Source organism: Phyllostomus discolor, chromosome 5, assembly GCF_004126475.2.
Source record: "Phyllostomus discolor isolate MPI-MPIP mPhyDis1 chromosome 5, mPhyDis1.pri.v3, whole genome shotgun sequence".
Lineage (NCBI taxonomy): Eukaryota > Metazoa > Chordata > Mammalia > Chiroptera > Phyllostomidae > Phyllostomus > Phyllostomus discolor.
In genome coordinates this window covers 148,014,998-148,036,810 of record NC_040907.2, presented here as the reverse complement: position 1 = coordinate 148,036,810, position 21,813 = coordinate 148,014,998, and the positions used below count along the sequence as shown (strand labels likewise).

Genomic DNA, 21,813 nt, shown 5'->3' with positions numbered 1-21,813 from the left:
GCGCTCAATCCACTGAGCTATGCCAGCCAGGGCTAAATTTATTTTAATCATGAAGCTACTCAGAGACTAGCAGTCCTCACAAGACAAAGAGAACCCAAAATAACATTTGTCATTCATTCTGAGCCTCTTTTCCTACCTTACTTCAACAAAGCTTTGGTCCTCCCCTACCTATCTCCCTTTTCATTTGACTGTGAGGCCCATGTGGTCTTCAGTATGGCACTAACAGCAAGAGTACTGGAAATGAGGGCTTTGAATCCATGAGTTTTCACATGAGCTCCAAATGTCTCTTTTAAAACATTGCAAATGTAATATGTGCACATGGAAATTAACATTCAAACAGTCTAGATGGGTAGGAGACAAGTAAAAGGTCTCTTTTGGAGGTAACCATTTTTGTATGTTTCTGTGTCTATTCTTTGGCATTTATCTCCTTACTCTAAAAAGCCTTACATGCCTATTTCTTTATATATCCCTTTCCCTTTAAAGAAGAATATATTGTTACTTTGAGGAATTTGGCCCATTCCACCAATTACTGCAAGTTATATATTTTTAGTTTTGTTTTTCTGTTGGTAACTGTTTCAGCTTTAAATACAATTCTTAAACTTCTGTCTTTACCCTTTTATTTATATATTTCTTGATTCCCCCAGGGTTATCCCATCTACTCTTTATCCTTCTTGAATTAAACCTGCTTCTTTGAGGATAAATATGATTTCATATTCCAGTTTCTTTTTTGGAACATTTACTTACTTACATCGAAAATTATCTTTTTTAATTTAAAATATTTAGGAGTCCCCTTTGACAAGTGTTAAGCAAGCTTTTGGGGACAAGCCCTGGAATATAACACTGTTGTTTCTTTGAGTATAGAGTTTCAGATAACTAACTTGCAAATAGATTTCTGCAATATGGCCCATTCCAAGTTTCTGTAACTAGAACTTGACATTTTTATGACCAGCTCAAATGTGGGAAACCCAAGTACCTGTCTGGGGTTCAATAATTAGGACTTAGCAAACCCTTAACTTCCAGATTTCTTGAAGTGATGGTGGGGAATGGGGATGGGTATATGATCCAAGAATCCCATCGATAATATTTAACCATTAACAACCAGGGGTGTCTAACCTTTTGGCATCTCTGGGACACACTGGAAGAAGAAGAGTTGTCTTGGACCACACATTAAATACATTGCAACATGTAATCCCCCCCAAAATTTCATAATGTTTTAAGTAAATTTACGATTTTGTATTGGGACACATCCCTAGCCATCCTGAGCTACAGGTTGGATACCCCTGATTAGCAACAAATTAAAAGGATCTGAAATGATTTTTAAAAGATAAAATTAAAAGTCATATTATTAGACATAGTTCCTTATATCCCATTCAGTCTCTACATTCTGTCAATTCTGCCTTTTACATACACCTCTCTGCTGCTTCCCAGGGGCTTAGACTTTTTGGTACAGTGAACATTTTGCCGTTGCACAAAGGTGCTCACTGGAGTAGAGGACAGGTCTGAAATATAGCCCATGTACTGTGCACTTAATGATGTGTGTGGATGAGGCTGCATCACCTTGCAGAGTGGGAAGGAGAACCTTTTTTGTAATTTTTACCAATTAATAAATGTGCCAGCAACACCCTACCAGGAACACTGCCTTAGCAACAGTCCCCTAAATGTCTCTAGTTCTCACTGCCTTTTAGCCCCATCCACTCTCCACACCAACCATACTCACCTGAAGTATCAGAGATTCTAATTCAGTGGGTTTGGGGGTGAAACCCAGAAAGTTATACATTGAACACTCATGCTGGTTTAATTCTGACACAGGTGGGTTAAGGATGACACTCTGAGGAGCCTCCCCCAATGCTACAGCCAGAGGGATCTTTCTACAAACCCAATCTGATCAAATCACACCCTTCCTTACAATCCTTCAGAGTCTCTCATTACTTACAAAGGAAAATCCGAGCTCTTTACCATGAAATACTGAAGACCTATTTTCCCTCCTTGCCCCATGCCTCCCTACTTACTCTGTTCTCCACAAGCTTTGGCCAGAACATACAGACCAGCCATCCCTGGAACACATCGTATCTTCTCCTGTCTCATGCCTTTGCACCTGGGTGCCCCATTCCTCTGCCAGTTACCACGAGCTCCTCCATCCATCCCCAGCCCTCCTGGGGGAGTTTCCCTTATCAGTCAACACTCCAGATCTCTATTTTAACCCACCAGATCACTGTTTTTCACAAAGCCCAGCTGGGATTCACTGTATAGAGAACAGACCGTTTCCATGGGACACTGAGAGGGAGGAGTGGATGGGCTGGTGCAGTTAGGGGGGCCATGGATCCCCAGAGGCAGCAGGTGCCTGGGAAACAGGGGAGAGAAGTTCAGACAGGAAGAAGGAAGGCCCCAGAGACAACCCTGCAACCATTCCAGGGCTCTGGTGCTGACAACAGTTTTTGAGACACTGAAAATTGGCATCTGTGCCAGCTTGGAAACTTCCTGAATGTATTTACATTTTTATTTTGTTTGAGTTTCATATGTGAGTACAATCTACAGTGTAAATTAGCATTTTATTTCTTTGACTCTACAATTATCTTATTCAATTAAGTGTTAGCAAAGAACAAGGCTTACATGTTCCTGATTTTGTGAACACACCTGCCACTTGATTCCACCAAGGTTAATGGGCTTCCTCTTATGTGCCTCATCCTGTGCCAGGCAAAATGTGTGTGAGAAAAGAGGATGAGCAATTTGACCTCGGGAATACAAACTCCCAAAAACAACCAAAACAAGGCAGAAATAGGCAGTGCCATTGGAGAACTGCAAACACATCCCCATCACAACTGTGGTCACAAGCCTTGGAGAAGCTTGGTCGTCTGAGTTGGCTGCCCATAATAGTTGTGTGACCTTGGGCCAGTCACTTAACCTCTCTAAGCTTCAGTTTCTTCATGCTAATAATTTCTCATAGGATTGTAAAGGGACTGTCTTAGTTTCCTAGTGCTACAGTAACAAATTACCACTACTGGGATGCTGTAAAACAATAAACTTTATTTTCTCACAATTCTAGAGGCTAGAAATTGACTATCAAGGTATTGGCAGAGCCATGTTCCCTCTGAGACTCAGTTAGAATCTTTCCTTGACTCTTCCTAGTAGTCCTTGACATTCCTTGACTTGTAGCTCCAACACCCCAGTCTCCACCTCCACTACCACATGGTGTGCACTGAAACATGGCTCTGTCTTTATGTCTTTTCTTCTTTTCTTCTTCTCTTCTAATAAGGAAAACCAGTGACTGGGTTTAGGACACACTCCAACTGAAAATGATTTCATCATAACTTGATAACATCTGCAAAGATCTTATTTCCAAATATGGTCACATTTATAGGTACTAGGGGTTAGGACTTGCAACATATCTCTTTCAGGGGACAAAAGTCAATCCACGATAAGGACTAAATAAATTCATGTGGATAAAGGGGTTTGTATATCGCCTTCTATATGCTGAGTAAGCACTCAATAGACTCTTGGCTTCGAGTACTGACCCTATCACTGACTACCTATGTATCCTTGAGCGAGTTCCATGTCTCTGAGCCTCAGCTTCCTCATTAGTAAACAGCATCTCCCTTATTGGACCATTGAATGATTTTCAGTGAAATCACACATGCAAAGCACTCAGCAATACCTGGCACTCATCAAGAACTAAAAATATGTGAACAAATATTGCTGTAATTCCATCCAAGTGTAAGCCTCCCATGTTGTCTAATTTTTAAATTAGAGTAGAGTTTAAATTTCAGAAATAATAGAAATGAGGATGTTATCTTGAAAAAATTAAAAAATATATGTAATTCCTCTGCCTGACCACCCCCCTGCCCCCACAAATATACATATAATTGTTTTGACATAAGCATCATGCCCCCAGTTCTATTTGAGGTAGGTGACTTTGCTCTTCACTAGTGTTTTAGAGATGCTCTCCTGGTTATAAGCATGGGTATAGAGTCACACTCCTCAGTCACACCGGGGCATGGAATCACATTTGTGGACTACACCTGACCACCTGTAGTCCCAGGGCAGGGGGCTTTTGTCCTGTACCCATGAAACTTCCTGGCCGATGAGCTACAGTCTCCACCATCAACTGAATAGCCCAGTAGTTTATGAATCTCTTGGAGATAGTAAGGGCTACCCCAGCAGATGTGAAACCCAATATTACATTTTCTCTGGGGTGAGAAATATTATTTTACAAGTTGAAGACTTCCAGATGTGATATTTTCCATTCTTCTAAGAGGTGACATAGCACAAGGCCATAGTGGGCAGTAAATGAATACTTTTTAGTTGATTAACTGGTATAGAAACATACCACAAATTATATTAACACATACTTTTAACCATTAAGAAAATATTTTCAAGTCACAAAACTCACAAGTCAGAGGATTTCTTTAAATAAACTTACACCTTGGAATTAGAACGATGCATGTGCTTTCCCCTGCCTTGTGGGCATGTAAAGAGTAATTCTTTTGATTATGAGGAATTCAACTAAGACAGCCTTTATAAACTAAATTATTTATGAGGTACAATCACATAGTTCAAATGTGCATGTATATTCCTATTACAACCTACTGTTTTTATATTTACAGATATTAACTTTAGAAAAACTATGGTACATATACAAAGTGGATAACTACTTGGCCATAAAAAAAGGAGAAAATTTTACCCTTTGCAACAGCATGAATGGACCTGGAGAACATTATGCTCAATGAAATAAGTCAGTCAGAGAAAGACAACTGCCATATTTCACTCATATGTGGAGTCTAATGAATAAACTGAACTAACAAGCAAAATAAAAACAGACTCAAAGATAGAGAGGAGCCTGACAGCTCTGGGGGTGGGGTGCAGTTATGGGGTGGAGGGATCAAGCAAAAAAGAAAAAGGACTCATAGACATGGATAACAGTGTGGTGATTAAGGGGGTGAGGAATGGGGTTAAATGGTACCAGAAAAAAAGCAATTAAAATTTTTTTCAGAAAAATAAAGAAAAAGGCACAAATTAAAATACATTTATTGTAGTAAAAGGAAATAAATTGAAAAATGTTTAGATCTTCCTATAAGAAACAAAATATTCCCTAGTTTCAAATAAGAATATTAAATATGTAGAATACTGTTTGTTTTCATGTTCTCTATTTATAGTCTATATACGACCCACAACGTTAATGTAGCTCTTCTATACTTATACATATATGCACGCAAACTAGTTAAAAATAAACAATGAAATTTTCTACTGCATAATTTAAATATAGGTAAATAAACTGTACTAGTTATCCACAAATATTTATTCCTTTAACTTAACCCACTTAGTAACAATTTGAGAAGGAAAAATTGAGTTTAATGTACTAAAATTATTACATTGTCTGGTACAATACAAACATTTGAAAACAGCTACCTTATATTGAAAATCTTTATCAACAATAATTTTTCTAATTTTGCTATTATAGTGATTTTACTAACAATTACCTCACTCTTTTCTCTCTCTTGTTAATCTATCTTGCTTTTGTAATTTTCAGTAGGAAGTACATTGGAAAAAACAGAGCAAGGAACATAAAAGAAAGAATAAACAAATGGGACTTCATCAAAATAAAAAGCTTCTGCATGGCTAAGGAAAACATCAGCAAAATGAAAAGGGAACCAACTGTATGGGAAAACATATTTGCCAATGATATCTCTGACAAGGGTTTGATTTCCAAAATATATAAAGAACTTACACGACTCCACTCCAGGAAAACAAACAATCCAATTAAAAAATAGGCAAAGGACCTGAACAGACACTTCTCCATGGAGGACATACAGAGGGCCCAGAGACACATGAAAAGATGCTCAGCATCACTAGCCATCAGAGAGATGCAAATTAAAACCACAATGAGATACCGCTTCACACTGGTCAGAATGGCCATCATAAACAAATCAACAAACAATAAGTGCTGGTGAGGTTGTAGAGAAAAGGGAACCCTAGTGCACTGTTGGTGGGAATGCAGACTGGTGCAGCCACTGTGGAAAGCAGTATGGAATTTCCTCAGAAAACTAAAATGGAACGGCCTTTTGACCTGGCAATTCCACTGCTGGGATTATACTCTAAGAATACTAAAACACCAGTTCAAAAGAACCTACACACCCCAATGTTCATAGCAGCACAATTTACAATAGCCAAGTGCTGGAAGCAACCTAGGTGCCCATCAGTAAATAAATGGATCAAAAAACTGTGGTACATTTATACAATAGAATACTATACGGCAGAAAGAAAGAAAGGAGCTCCTATCATTGAAGATAGCATGGATGGAACTGGAGAGCATTATGCTAAGTGAAGTAAGCCAGGCAGTGAAAGACAAATACCATATGATCCCACCTATGAGTGGAACCTAATCAACAAAACAAGCAAGCAAAATATGACCAGAGACATTGAAATTGAGAACAAACTGACAGTAACCAGAGGGGAGGGAGGAAGGAGATAATGGGGGAAAGAAGGGCAAGGGTTCTCAAGGAATATGTATAAAGGACCCATGGACAAAACCAAGGTGGGGAAGGCTGGAGGATGGGAGGTGGGGGTGGGTGGGGAAGGGGAAGGTGGTGGTGGGAAAATGGAGACAATTGTATTTGAACAACAGTAAAAAAAACCGATAAAGAAAAAAATTAGTTTTAAAAAATGGTAGATTTAGAAAACTCTTCCTGACTAATGAAACCAATAATTCTCTTGAGTGCCACTGCTATACAGAGTCAGTCCTGAGAGTCTAACATTGGTTAATGGGGAGAAAGGAACCTGGACAGGAAATAGAAAGGCCTTAATTATATTAAACTAGTGGAAGTACCTGCCAGAATGGTGTAAGAAACTCTCCATTTCCACTTTGAGAAAGCACACCCTGGTAATCAAAGACACACCCTTGCTGATCAATGTTCTGTATCAGGAAATGTTTCTCATTATTTGGCAAACTTTGAACTGAGTAGACAAACCATCCTTGGTGGTCCTGAAAGCATAAAACTGGGAATGCTGGGTATTGATTGTTGGGCTGTTTTTCCAGAGCCACCGGTAACAATGGAGGTGTATAAGCTCATGGAGATGTTAAAGAGTTAGCAGAATCCAGTCAAGCTGCATGGCTGGAGAACTCTGGCCAATCAATTCTTGAGTTACCTACTCCTGACTTGTGAATGCCTTGTGAATAATGAACAACTGGTTGGACATTTCCTTCTCCTGTTTTCACCTATTGCAGCCTGCTCTAATCCTCACTTGGTAATCATAACCACTTCCAGAAGACAAGTTGACTTGAGCCACCTGGAGGTCATATGAAAAGCTGTCTGTGTTAGTATTTCTTTTGCACCTCAGTTCTAATTAATGTCTTCTTTATTTTTTATATTTTAAATTATATTTTATTGATTATGCTATTACAGTTGTCCCAATTTTTCCCCCTTTTCTCTCCTCCATCTAACACTACCCCCGACTCCCTCAGGCAATCCCCACACCACTGTTCTTGTCCATGGGTCATGCATGTATGTTCTTTGGCTACTCTATTTCCCATGTTGTACTTTACATCTCCATTGTAACTATCTATTTGTACTTCTTAATCCTTTTACATTTTATAGTCTTTCCACCAACTCCCCTACCATCAAAACATTCTATGATTCTGTTTCTGGTCTGCTTGGTTATTTTGGTTTTTAGATTCAATTACTGATACACACACACACACACACACACACACACACACATATTACTATTTTATCATTCATACTTTTTATTTTCTTCTTCTTAAAGACAACCCTTTAACGTTTCATATACTACTGGTTTGGTGGTGATGAAATCCTTTAGTTTTTTCTTGTCTGGGAAACTGTTTATCTGTCCTTTAATTCTAAATGATAGCTTTGCTTGGTAGAGTAATCTCAGTTGTAAATCCTTGCTTTTCATCACTTTTAATATTTCTTGCTGATCTCTTCTGGCCTGCAAAGTTTCATTTGATAAATCAGCTGACAATCTTATGGGGGTTTTCTTAGGGGTAACTAACTGCTTTTCTCTTGCTGCTTTTAAGATTCTCTCTTTGTCTTTAACCTTTGGCTTTTTAATTATGATGTGTCTTGGTGTGAGCCTCTTTGGGTTTATCTACTTTGGGACTCTTTGTGCTTCCTAGACTTGCATGTCGATTTCCTTCACCAAATTAGGGAAGTTGCCCCAGGCCCAGCACTAGCAGCAGCCAGCCTTGGTTCTAACATCTTAATAGACCAAGGATCAAATACCTACATAACATGTTCTTCCTCCTTTTCAAGTGATTTGATTATTTTTTTGTGCTAAAATACATATAACACAACATTTAACATCCTAGCCATTTAAGTGTACAGTTCAGTTATATTAGGCACATTCATATTGTTGTGCAACCCACAATACCATCCATCTCCAAAACTCTTTTCATCTTGAAAACGGACACTCTATACTCATTAAACAATTAAACACTAACTCCCCATTCCCTCTCCCTCACCAACCCATGGCAACCACCTTTTTATTTTGTGTCTATGATTTTGAATATTCTGAGTACCTTATATAAATGGAATCATCCAGTATTTGTCTTTTCCCCTCATTTTTCCCTACATTTCCAAATCCATGTAATTTACTTGAAACATGATCTCTCTCATGGAAGAGGTCATTCTTTTTCACCTTCTTTACCCTTTCCCTCTGGGAAAGAAATTTTAAGCCCTACCCAGCCCCCACCTTCCCTTCTTCATTCCATTTATAAGGAGGAAGAGGAGGAGGAGGAGGGGAGGGGAGAGGGAGGGGAGGGGGAGGGAAGAAAGTTATTGGGATAATTTTCTGATTCTTTTATAGGGGTCTGAGTATCTATAATTAACCGTAACAAAAGAACTACAGATGCCAACATCTAAAATCTCTGAAATAGCCCAAAGTTCTTGTCAAAATCTCCATAAAAAAGTTTACATTTAACTTTCTACTCATCTTAGTTAAAATTATTCCCCTTCAACAAGAAATGTCTTTTCTCTCACTTGTATTGCTTTTTTCTTGGAGGCTGATTCTCAGTATTCTAAAAATGGTGTTTTTCTTTTTATTCCATAGGAAGACTTCTCATTTGTTCAGATTTCAACTGTTACACATTAAAGAGGCTTTTAAAGTGTTTCCTTTCCTAGGGAACACTTAATAATGTTCCCTAGGAAAGTATTCTAAGTTCCACACCACTCCTGAGAACTGAACTGCTGGGATATAAGCCATTTATAAACTGGGGACTGAGTGAGTGTTATATACTTCCCATAGATTGTCTTTAGCACTACACAGCTGAAAGCTGCTGGCCAAATGAATTCCACAGGACACACAGTGAACAATAAAAGAAGTACACAACCAAGTCACAGCAGCCAGTATGTTGTCCAGACCCCCTGCCAGAGTCCATGGCCAACATAGTTCAAGACCCAACTAGGCAATATGCTAAACCTACAGATTCTATAAACACTCCATGACTTCAACCATCCTTATAATTTTTGATACATTTTCTTCCACTCTATGTTGAAGAAACACATGTTTCACTATGGCACATAATAGATTTTGAAAACCCTGTGGTGATTGCACTGCAGTTAAAAAGGGTTTCCAAGAGAATGAGCCAGAGCTTCAGAAGTAAGCCTGGAGCAGAAGCCAACCAGCTAATTGTATTATTAGCAGAAGCTACTTACAGATGGATACCATTATTGAGCTACAACACAGAAAGTTAAAGAAACTACCAACCCTTGCATAAAATACCAATTTAGAGATAACACATTAGCTGAGGGTCCAATGAGTCCCAGAACTGGGAGTGTTCATCCATAAAGTTCTGATTTGAACAGGGAAGTGCAAATAGCAACTGAGATCAAGTTACTACCAGGGCAACAGACACACTAACCAGCAACCTCCTTTTTTTTGTACCCAAAGGTCTGTGTAAGACTGCAGGCAGCCTGTCTTGGTCTTGGAGATGTGCTCCTTTGCAATTAATGGAGAAGAAAGAAAGTAACTTTTATTGACTTTTGTTTGTTTGTTTGAGGCCTCACATTTCAGGCCAAACCATTTGTTACATTAGATATTAACTGCCTCTCCAAACTCTTTGAACACTTACAGCCACTTCCACATTATTTGGCACTTGACTCTCCACAGTCTCATATTATTCTCTGAATACCTGATGCATGCAAATCTGGCCTCTTCATTACGATCATAAACAACTTCAAGGCAAGTAAATTGACTTGCATTTCATTAGGATCTCCTATAAAACCTATACATTGCTGGGCACTGAATGGTATCTCATAAATACAGTTGATTAACTCACAGGATGAGGTCCCCACATGGAGTCACAAGCATTGGAGCAATGCCACCTCCACATGCCAATCCCAGGCCAACCTCCTAAGAAGAGTACTGATGAAAAACATAGCCTTGGTGGTTACCGGGAGCCACATCAGAGTAGAGAAATCTTGAATCCTGTGCATGGAGAAACTGCTTACCATGCAGGGATGATAAGCTCTATGAGAGCTGCAACTATGTTTTGTTCCCTACCCAGAACCTAGCACCAAACACCTGGCAGGGGCTCAAAAAACATATGTTGAATAAATAAAAACCATATGAAATCAAGTTTTTTCCCTTTAGTCCCATGAATTAGTGATTCCACACCTTTTGTTTGTTCAATGATCATTTATAGCCAATATGCAAAAAGTTGAAGTGACTCCAGAAAACAAATCAACGTGGCACCCACATGGTACACAGAGAAGTGGATGTCTCTTCTCAGACTGCCCAGGGTGTGTGTGAGTAGGGTGGTTGTGGGGAGAGGCTAAGGAACGAGGAGGAAGGTCACTGGCCTGCTAGTCAGGGGCCTGGGGCTTTCTGTGGAGGGACAAGAGCTATTCTCCTGGAAAGAAATGGTCGGATGTCAGACTGAGCTCTTGACAGCCCTCAGTCAGTGCTCTATGTAGTCCCTGTCTGGTTGGCGGCCTCCTGCCAGGAGACGCTGCCAAACAGGTTGTGACAGCTGTGTAGTGCACAAATCTCCAAGGATCTGGTGCACTGACGTTTCTGGCCTGCCTGTCTGCTACTCGTGGGAAGTAGCTGAGAAGTTCTGATGCCGAGGGACCCCATTTTCCATTGGCTTTCATTTGTCAAGAGAATGCCTAACTATCTCATCTTTTAAAATAAAAGTCATTGGAAATGGCCTTTATCCTTTCTGGTCAACGTGAACCTAATGATTCTGTGCAGGAAGGAGAACTACAGGGAGGGGTGAAAGTAGGGTTACAGTTGTTCATATGGAAAATAATACAATAATTAATAAATAACAATGCAAGAATAAACTGTTCCATGTGCTCACAGTTGTAAACCTACTTTTGGTTCAGCCTGTATATTTTATTCTGTTCCCAACCACTGTTTTCACTGTGACCACACTTGTTTATGGGCATCTTACCATAGTGACTGACATGTGTTATGGACTACCACTAAGAGAAATCACCTGTCTGAATAATTTTAAAAAATTAAAGACAGCTTTTTAATCACTCACTTCTTTTGAAAAAAATCAAAATCTTAATGCTTATTTTTTGGAATGTTTACACCTTTAGGGATTTTGACAAAGAACTACCCTTTTATATTCTCTTAAAGCAACTACCTTTACTTAAAGTTGCTGAAAAGTGAACTCAATTTTTCATCAGGAGATGTATAAATATTAGATTCTTTTCTGCACTCAAAGATGAAAAGTTAAAAGTGAAATTTTAGTCATACCTTTCAGCATCATTCGTCCGGTGGATCCTCCAAAAGTATTGAGAAGGCCACTTCTTGCTCCTAAAGATGTGGTTGCTTCTAGGAGAGAACCGGTGATGTACTGAGATATGGAAGTCCTTTGGAGGGTGGCCCGATACTCACATACGGTATCTGGGACACATTGCTTTAAGCAGGGACCGATGTTAATCCTTTCATGGGCTGTCTCAGAGACTGGGAGCTTTGTGAAGAAATGGAGAAGAGATCCAACTGTATCTTCTGTTTCTTCTCCCCTTCTCACTGCATTGTAGATCTGTGAATAGCACAAAGTACAGGAAGTATTAATCTAGTTTCTTAGAAAAGCAAATTAACTTGTTGACAAAATGCCAAGATGACTTATTAAGAAAGAAGGCTCAGTCGCTCTAAGCACAAACACTTTTGAGCACTGGACTCATGTATTAACCTGAACATTCTACAGACACCATTTATTTGGGAAAGCTATGTGTAGTTATGAAATAGGCCATTCAAACAACCCTGCTATCAAACAGAGCACTTACAAGTTGTACCAACCAAAAATATATTCAGCTCAAGTTTCTTCTCTCCTCAGCAGAGCAAAGCTATTTTGCAGAGGGACAATGCCAAACCTTTCCTTTTTTGACTTTCCCAGGTCTGTCTGCCTCCAAGAAATACTTCAACCTGACATTCATGAGGAATCTTTCTTACATGTTCAAACAGAAGCAAGAATGAGAGAGCCATGGGGAAGGAGAAATTCTGTATTTCTCTCTTGGTCACAATGCTTCAATCCATCAGCTTGGATCAAAATCTTTTAATCCTTTTCCTTTTTGTCCTTCCTCACTTCTCACATCCAATGAGTTGACGGATCCTGCCCATTGTTTCTGTTCTGTCTCTGTCATTACCCTGATTTCCTCTTCCCTTTATAAATTGAATTTACCAAGAATTATCTCAAGGAGACTGAACTATTATGACAGGTTCCCAACCATAATCCCAATCCATTTCAATCATTCAATATGAATTTATACAGATTCTTCTCTATGCAAGGAACAGCATTAAAAGATGTAGGGCATGGGCAAAGAGTAACACACACCTCTTGTACTGCAGAATTTCACAATCTATTGTAATTTAATAGATGAGGTCTGAAAATGATGAGGTTTGACATTACTGAAGAAAGGTTTTGGGCTTTGTTGAGGCCTCTGGGAAGCCAGAGACTTCTGGGTACTGTATAAAACAAAAACAGGGAAGAAACATGGGATGAGTTAATGTAGCTTTTTAATGGAGAAATAAAGAAAGACTATATATTTTTTAATTTTTTATTTATTGATTTTAGAGAGAGAGAAAGAAAGGAACATCGATCTGTTGTTCCACTTATTTATACATTCATTGGTTTTATTCTTGTATGTGTCTGGAGATCAAACCTGCAACCTTGCCATATTGGGACAATACTCTAACCATCTAAGCTACCCAGCCAGGGCAAAGGTAGACTATATTGTGTTGATTTTTTTTTTATCATGCCACCTTGAGCACCTTGCCGTAGTTGTCTTGTTATTCATACACCAAATCAACAAATAAACATTATGTGTTTATATACCAGTTATGTGTCAGGCCTGGGTAAATATGGCAGCTTCTATTCTCAAAGAGTTCACAGTCCAGTGATTAGCAAAAGAGCTGACAGTAGGGTGGAAATAAAAGTCACCCCCTCTTGTGACTTCAATGAGTGGCCAGGGGTGAGAAGATCCTCCTATGCCCTCCAGTCCATGCATGTGCCCCCATGATACTTCATGCTCCAAAAATCATCTTAATTAGGGCCCACAGACACTCAAGAGGAATCCTGTAGAGCTATGTGGGTCCTCTTTAGAATGTCTTTAGAATGGACCTAAAATACCCAGATTATTCAAACTAGGTTGACCCAAACTAGATTTCTCCTCTGCTTTCCCCTTTCTACTAGTATATACTTGTCACTCGAAGGCAAAGTGTGAATTTTTTTACCTTAATTCTCTGTCATTAAACTTCTGGTGGCAAGTATAGCCATGGAGATGGTGTCCTGAGACAGAAAGAGCTCAGCTTTGGCATCAGGCATATGGGGCTGTACACCTAGCTCTACCTTGACCAGTTAGAGAGCTGCACATGAGCATAAGCATGAGCAAGCTGACCTGAATGTTTAGAGACAGCTTCCTCTTCTATAAAATGAAGATACCCCTTCTTAGGGATGTTGTAGGATTCATGAAGACAATAATGTAAAGTGCTCAGCCTAGTATCTAGAAATGATGCCCATTACCATTCAGGAAGAATATGGACTCCTCTATCCTCAGGAAACACCAGATACCTATGTAACAACAGAGCAGTCTACAAAACTCACTGAGATGGGGTTTATACCCTTGCTCTTATGTGCAGCTAGATAATATCATCCTAACCTTATTTGGATGTATTGTGAGGGGTAGACAGCTACAGAGCTCAGAACATGCTTTTCTTCTCCCAGCTCCTTATCATACAGGCAATCTCTGACACACTAAGTCTCAAACAAGTTCTTCAGAAGAAAATTGCTCTAGAAGTTCAGGGAAGAGAACCTACTGCAAGGTCTGAGGGCTAAAGAAGGCTCCAGAGGAAAAACAGATTTGAGTTGTGCCTTGGAAAACAGGCTGCACTCTACCTGGAGCAGCTGGGGGAGGAAACTCACACGGTAAGCAATGGTGCATGGAAATGTATGCATCTTAAGGACAGTGAGCAGAGTGGGCCATTTAGAGCAGACGAGAAATTAGAAAGGTCAGTTGGCCTGATAAAGGAGTCTTGAACGTCAAACCAAGAGGTTTAACTCATCATGAGTGGGAACACTTCACTTTTTTTTTTTTTGGTTTGTTTGTTTTTAGCAGAGGAATGATACCAAAAAGGTTTTCCTTTACTGAAATGAATATGCTTACAGTTCTTAGTTACTAATGAGTAGACCTAGTTTCTTTCTTGCCAAGCTTCTCCATTGGCTCCAATGCCCTCACTCCTTATGTTACACACTGCAGTCTCCACAGCATGCCTTCAGAGATTCCCAATGTCTCATTCAGTCCCTTATCCAGCTTTCTCAAAGTGTTTTCCACAAATCATTACATCTAGAGAGGCAACACAAAATAAAAACTCCTTGATCCTGTAAGTTTAAAAAACTTAGTAAATAGTTCACCTTTTGAAGGTTTATACTGCATATTAGAATATTAAAGACAATTAGAAGGTTTAGAGTGAAGAAATCTATTTTGCTTAACTGAGTGTTTGAGCACTACTCATACTCATGTTATTTGACCATAATTTTTTTAAGAACACAGAGACTGTGCATATAGTGTTGTACCAAGTAATTTGCTCTAATCAAATGGCCTTTTCTTATTCTCATTTCCTTGACCTCTGTGGATTCTTTGAAACAGGAAGTTATCCATCTTTCTTGAAGTCCTGCCTCTATGATCATCTCACTGCTCTATCTCCGCCTTATTCTGTGGCTGCCCTTCCACCTTGGGCCTTCAAGATAGTTGTAACACAACAGAGAAGTGCCAAGAAGTGCTTAATGTTGGGGGTCATAAATTGGCTGGCCATGGACCACATTTATTGATTTATTCAAAAGATCTGCTTCATTTGACACATGGTGTTTTAAAATCAGGGAAGTTTACATACACATCTGAAGTTACAGCATCTTCTGATAAATGGGATAATCTGGCAACACTGAGCATTCCCATGTAGTATGAAGGGCTAGACCTTAGACAGGGCATGAGTTCTCCAGCTGGCACCAATCCCCACCACTCCCACACCTGGCCAATATTTGGGCACCATTAGCATATGTATTTGTGACCCTTGCCTTGATGGGCTACGGATATGGCTATACATACATATAATAAGCATGTGCTGAGGTCCTTCAATATGTCTCTTGGCTGTGTGCTCTTCCCTGTGCTAGTTGTCAAAGATACAGAGAAAAAGTCATGGTCTCTGCTCTCAAGGGGTGAAGCAGCTCACCTTCAACATATATAAATGTTATGTATGTATTAAGTAATCATTCAGCATTGCTATCACCTACTTGTTTCCAAGTTTTCAAACTTGTCTGATGAAATACAAGACAAAGAGCCCTAAAAATAAAGATCTGAGCTGTCATCACCACATACACAAAGACCAGAAAAAGATCAGCAGGTTCTACCAAGATCTGGATTAACACATGATAGTCGTACAAGTACTGGATGAGCTGAATTGTTGGAAAAATGCTGAAACATGGATGAAGTGGTGGTAGATACGGCAATGCTCAGGGAACATATTAAAATCAGGCTATAACCACTTATTAGATCATCCACTTTAAAAAAAGAAGCAATTATGGGGAAACTCCACATATATAGAGTGGGAAGAGGAGGCAGTATGGAACAGTCATTATGAGCATGGCTATGGAGTGTTGGCTTGATCTAGCACCCCTGCTTCCCAGCTGTGTGATCTTGGACAATTTGTCATTTTGTGCCTGTTTCCTTTTCTCCATTATGGGGATATAATTGTCTGTCTCATAAGGTTGTAGGAAGAATTACAGGCTTTGATAAACATAATAGGACTGGAACAGTACCTGCCACTTAGTTAATGCTCAAAAATATTGGTTTCTGTGATGATGACAATGATTGTGATAAACTACAAAAAAATGCCATAAATTATTTCCTTCGCTGATTCTGGGCCAGCCTTGGGGTCTGCTTAACCAATGGGAATTTAGGACACATGATGCAAACAAAGTCCTGAAAAATACTTGTTCATTGAAGCTTGCTCTCTCTTGCTATTTCTGGGAACTGTGCAATAGTGACTACATGGAGAAGCCAGAGCCATCTTTCTGGAGAATGAGACACCATGGTACAACCACTTTTGTCACCTTGGCTGATAGCCTGCCAACAACCAGATACTCAGGGAGGCCATCCTAGATCATCATGTTGTCAGTCCAACTGCCATCATAGATACATGAGTTAGACTAGCAGAGATCAGTTGATCCAGACTAGGAGAGCCACCCAGCCAATTCACAGAAACATAAGCTAAATAAATGACTTGTGAAAAGTCACTGAATTTTGGTAGTGCTTCATTATAAGGCAAAAGTTGATTGACATAATGGTGATGTGTTGGACAAAGTGGTACGTATCTACCTGCATGAAATTTAAATCCATGCACTAACCCAAAGAGGCTGATTCATTTGGCAGATAGGGACAGTAGGCCTAGGTAGGTGAAGAGATGTAGAACAACTTTGCACAGCTGGTAAGAGTCTGAACCAGGAGTGATATCCACGTTTGTCCAACTCTGTGGCCCAACTTTATCCATTGCACTAAACAGAGTCACACCCAAAGCCCAAACAGTGGGGTTCAAAAAAATATTGTTATTTTGCAAAAGGTTTAAATGATGTTTATGGTGCTGCTGTTACTATTTTTACTCATGACAATTCTTTTCATGGTCACTCTAAATTAATTTTGAAAATAGTCATGATTAATGAATGCCCACATGTTTCCTTACATAGAAATTCATAGTTTTAAATTACAAGGTTAAAAAATATATAAACTTTATCTCACTTGATTAATCTGGTAATAGAAGGTGATGAAAACTGGACAGACTACTGTCCAACATGGGCCACTATCTTTTCTGAGATAGATCAACATGTCACAACAGGGTACCTAAGTTTGCTAAACAGGTATGTGTCCATTCATTCATTCAACAATAGATTTATATTGATTAAGCACATACATTGTGTCGAGCCCAATGGCTGGGATCACAACAGTGAGCAAGAAAGCTTCATTTTAGTGGGGGAAGCAGATAATAAATAAGTGGACCAAATAAGTATATATTGCAGACTTTTGCATGTGGTACAAACGTATTTTGGATATAGATTCCACAGGACTTGCTGAAGTTGCTAGGTAATAAGAAAGGGAAAGAGTCAAGGTTTCTACATTTGGTAACTTTAAATTCTTAGAGATTTAAAATTTATATAGAGAGCTATAGATCAATGTTGCAGACAGAGCTGCTCATGGCTCCTGTGTTTAACAACCACTGTGAACCAGGAGTGGATTCTCTCCATGGAGTTACACTACTCCTGTTATGGCAGGTACTGTGTTTGAGCAGAAACACCTTGATACTGTAAAGTTACCTGCAGAAAAGCAAGCAATGAAAAACATTCAAGAAAGCATTTTCAGTTCCTTGTGACTCAATAAAGATGGATGCCTTGTAGAAACCAGCACTGAGACATGGAATTCAGACCCAAAACAAAACACAACCAACATCCAAGGCTGAAGAGAGCTGGGATGATTCGGATTGAGACAAAGCCAAAGACTTTGGTTCACAGAAAGGCATGGAGCAGCCAGACACACCGTGTCCACAGCACTCACCCAGGAGGAAAGCTTCCTCTACACAGCCAGAAAACGCTTTGTCTTAACTTGACTTTTACTGGGGCCAAAGAGGATACTTGTCAAGGGGAGTCAATTTTGCACATATTCTATTTCAAAATCTATCTTTCTGAGGTCAGAGTTATGGAAAATTATGACATTCCAAGATCTGAGGGCATATGTTCTGAAATGTTTCAATAAGAAAAAGCTTGTTACTTAGGGTTCCATTGATTCATTACTTGTAATCAGTGCCATATTTATTGAGTGCTTAAAATAAAGTAGGCACTGAGATATGATTTCATTGAAACTTCAGGACAGCTCTAAAAAGAGGTCCTACTATTACTAATGCTTAAAAATAAGGAACTGATGTGCACACAGCTAGAACTCAGCATCAGGACTCTATCTTTAAGCCAGTGCTGCTAACCACTAAACCAAACAGAGAATCCTACAGTACCATTGTCAAAGAAATCTCTTTTAAGAGAGAAGTAATTGTAGTTAATGATCCTTACATCTTTCTCTGTTCATTGTCTTTCTCTTCCCTCTAGAATGTCAGCTTGTTGAGGACTTTCTTTTTTCATTTATGTATCTCTAGTGTCTAGAAGTGTTTGGCGTTATAGCTTCTCAATAAATAGTTTATCGATTGAATTAATGAATGTTTCTATTCTATATTTTTGCCAAGAACTTGACTAGAATTCTCTTGTTTTCTGGTCATGAATCCATTGTGTTCACCTAAACCACAGGTGACATTGTACTGAACACCAGATACAGAAATCAAATGAAATGGTATAACATCTTTACAAAATATTTAGAATAGCTTGGCTATAGCTATTCTAGACATGCCCTATTCTGAAAAATCTATCAATAGTTTAACATTATTCCATTATCATTTATTGATATGCTTCAAGTTGAAGATGATTAATCAGATCTATTTTCCACCCTGACTTTTTACAAAAACGGTAATTTGAAAGGATGGAACTTTTTAAAAAGCAGAATATGAATTTATATATTGACTTTCCTAATTCAATTTAATTCAATAAATGTTGAGTTGTGATTACAGAGACTATGGTAGATGCTTGAGAACAATGATTAAAAAAAAAAGACAAACTCTGCCATGGGACTGGAACTTACCCCTCCCCAAGTTTTCTTTTCTTTAACATGAAGGGGTCAGCCAACATTATCTCCAAGGGCCCTCTTTGTGTTATTCTTCGATGACCCATACTTCCTATCCTTCTGAAATAGGGGATGGAGGATATTAATTAACCTTAATTTTGATGATAATTTTGACCTTCATTATTTTCTAATGTAGCGTGTAGTTAGAGCCTTCTGTTTCCCTCTCTTAACTAGTGTTTCCTTCAGTATCAGGTGTTCTTTCTCACTAGTAACTATGTGTCTACTTCTATAGTATCCTTACCCTCCCCAAAATGGAATTCGATTCTTAAAGTAGCCTGAGCTAGGAAAACAATCACATTTATTTGAACCATGTGTTAACTGTGATTTAATAGGCTGGGTAAGACTGTGGGAGCCTCCCTCATGGAATCAACTGTGAGAGCTGTGGTTTGGAAACCCCTTTTACTGGTCTCCTGGGCCCCTTTCCTAACTTCTGGAATCTAAAAGCAGTGTTCTAGACCACTGAAGATGCTGAAAGTTTGATTGCTCATGGCATTTGTGTCTAAACAAAAGGCAATGATATAAAAACTGCCAAATTCCCTGAAGAGTCAACAAAAACAGTAAGGCTGTTCTGGGGGGGTGGCGGCTGAGGTAGGTTGGAGACCTGAGTGGCAGAGATGAGAAGCAGGACTCTGGTAGCAAGCTGTGGCTTCCTTTGCTCTTGAATCCACATTCCATTCAAGTGCCTGTGTAGAGAATTCCATTTGACTGAGACTATTCAGACCACGCACGAGACGCTGACCAAACAGAGCTCCAGAGAGCCAAAAATAAAGGCTTTGCTAAGGCAAGGCCAATTAACTAGAGCTATGCCACCAGCTTGTACAGGAAGTAAGTTGAACTTTCATTACTGCAGGAAACATCTAAGGAGTGTGAGAGGATGGCCAAGGACATTTAACAGATGGAAATGCCCTTCCATGTAACTTCTTTCAATCTACACTTTACCCTTGCATTCAAATTCTGCCTCCTCCATACAGCCTTTCCAGGGCTCCAGCAAGAAATAAGAATCTTCTTTTCTGGGCTCCAATGAAAACTTTATAATGGCACTTTTCTGTGAAGTTTAGAGTCTCTTCCCTTTCAGGCTGTGAGTTCCCAGGGGTGGGGGAGGGAAAGTGAAGAGGAACATGTCTTATTCAACATTTGTCTCCAACTCAGAATGTGCTGCAGGCAATAGAGAAATAACTAAAGCCTTAGGCCTAAGTCCTCTAAGTGTGTTCCCCACACCACCATCATCTTCATCACCTGGGAACTTGTTAGAAATGCAAACTTTTGGGTCCCACCCCAGGCATACTAAATCAAAACATCTGGGGCTGGAGCCTGAGATCTGTGTTGTATCAAGCCCTCCAAATGATGCTGATTCCTGCCAACGTTTGAGATCCACTTCCTGAGACTTTAAGGAGACCGTACCACCTTCCCTCTTTGCACTTCTCATATCATCCATCCCATAAACACTCACATCCACGTCATGTTCCTTCACGAATGGGAGCTCCTCAGGGCGGGGGGCGAGGTCCTATCATCTGTATATTCCCTAAGACCTTAGCTCAGAGTCCAGCACAGGGCACAATGGATAAATGATGGGGCATCTCTCGCAGAAATTCCCTGTGGCTATGAATGTAACAGAACTTTCTGAAACGATGTTCCTGCTTAATATTTCCAAAGATGAATCATGTCTGAAATACTAATTCTAATGGGAATTACCACGCAGATGAATCATATCATAATGAGAAAAAACCTGGCTGCCAAGGAAGCCTCTTGAAAAGAAAAAATCAAATTAGGACAAATGGATTATGTTGCACAGCTTGCGATCTCAGGCTATGAATTAGGCCAACAGAAGGGATTTAATGGCCTGAACTACCAGGCTCCCTGCAGCTCTAAGGAGAAACGAGTCAATTAACAAAATCACATGGGAACAAAACCCCTGCAAGACAAAAACAAACTTTCACAAATCTCCTAGACTGTGATGCCCTGGCTCAGAGTCCCAGGGGCAGCGTTCTTGCTAAGCTGTGTACAAGTGAAGCTATGAGGGACAAAAAGTTCCTCAAATCCTAGGGCTCCAGGCTGCTATGTGTCCACAACAGGTGGAGGGGACCAAGGCCGACCTATAGGGTCAGGTTGTGTGCTTCCTACGCTCCAAATGAATTCCTTCTCACCTTGTCCAGGTTGGCAGGGATCAATATTGCCATCTATCTTCATGGGTCCCAGAGTTCCCTTTCTGCCTGGGTCATTGCTTCTGGACCCACCAAACACTGTATCTCTTTCCTCTGCTCTTTGCCTGAAGACTGCCCGAGGCTGACCTCCAGGAACATACTGCTCTGAACACTGAGGGTGGGACAGCAGAGCAGAGGCCACAGTGAAGGGAAAAGAGCCTGGTTTTTGCATCATAGTGATCATGTTGGATTCTTAGTGCCACCATCTAGGAGCAATGGGAAAGCAATTTTGTGTTTCTTTAATGGAGATTATCACAGCATTGTGGTAAGCCAGGATTCAGTGGGCTAAGATAGCTATGAGTTTTTTGTCTCCAGCTACACAGCCCATGAGTATCCAAGTGTCATACGATTATAGCACAATGCCTGGATCTTTAGAGTTCTAG

General features: G+C 39.7%; 1 protein-coding gene across 1 annotated transcript in view; it reads right to left on the bottom strand.

The window, feature by feature from the left end:
* The window catches only part of LOC114496437 (1-phosphatidylinositol 4,5-bisphosphate phosphodiesterase epsilon-1), a 223,979-nt gene that overhangs the window by 166,826 nt on the left and 35,340 nt on the right, over positions 1–21,813 (bottom strand). The window contains exon 3 of the mRNA XM_036027518.1: positions 11,719–12,007. Within this exon, the coding sequence (XP_035883411.1) occupies positions 11,719–12,007 (289 nt within the window). The remainder of the gene's footprint in view (positions 1–11,718; positions 12,008–21,813) is intronic.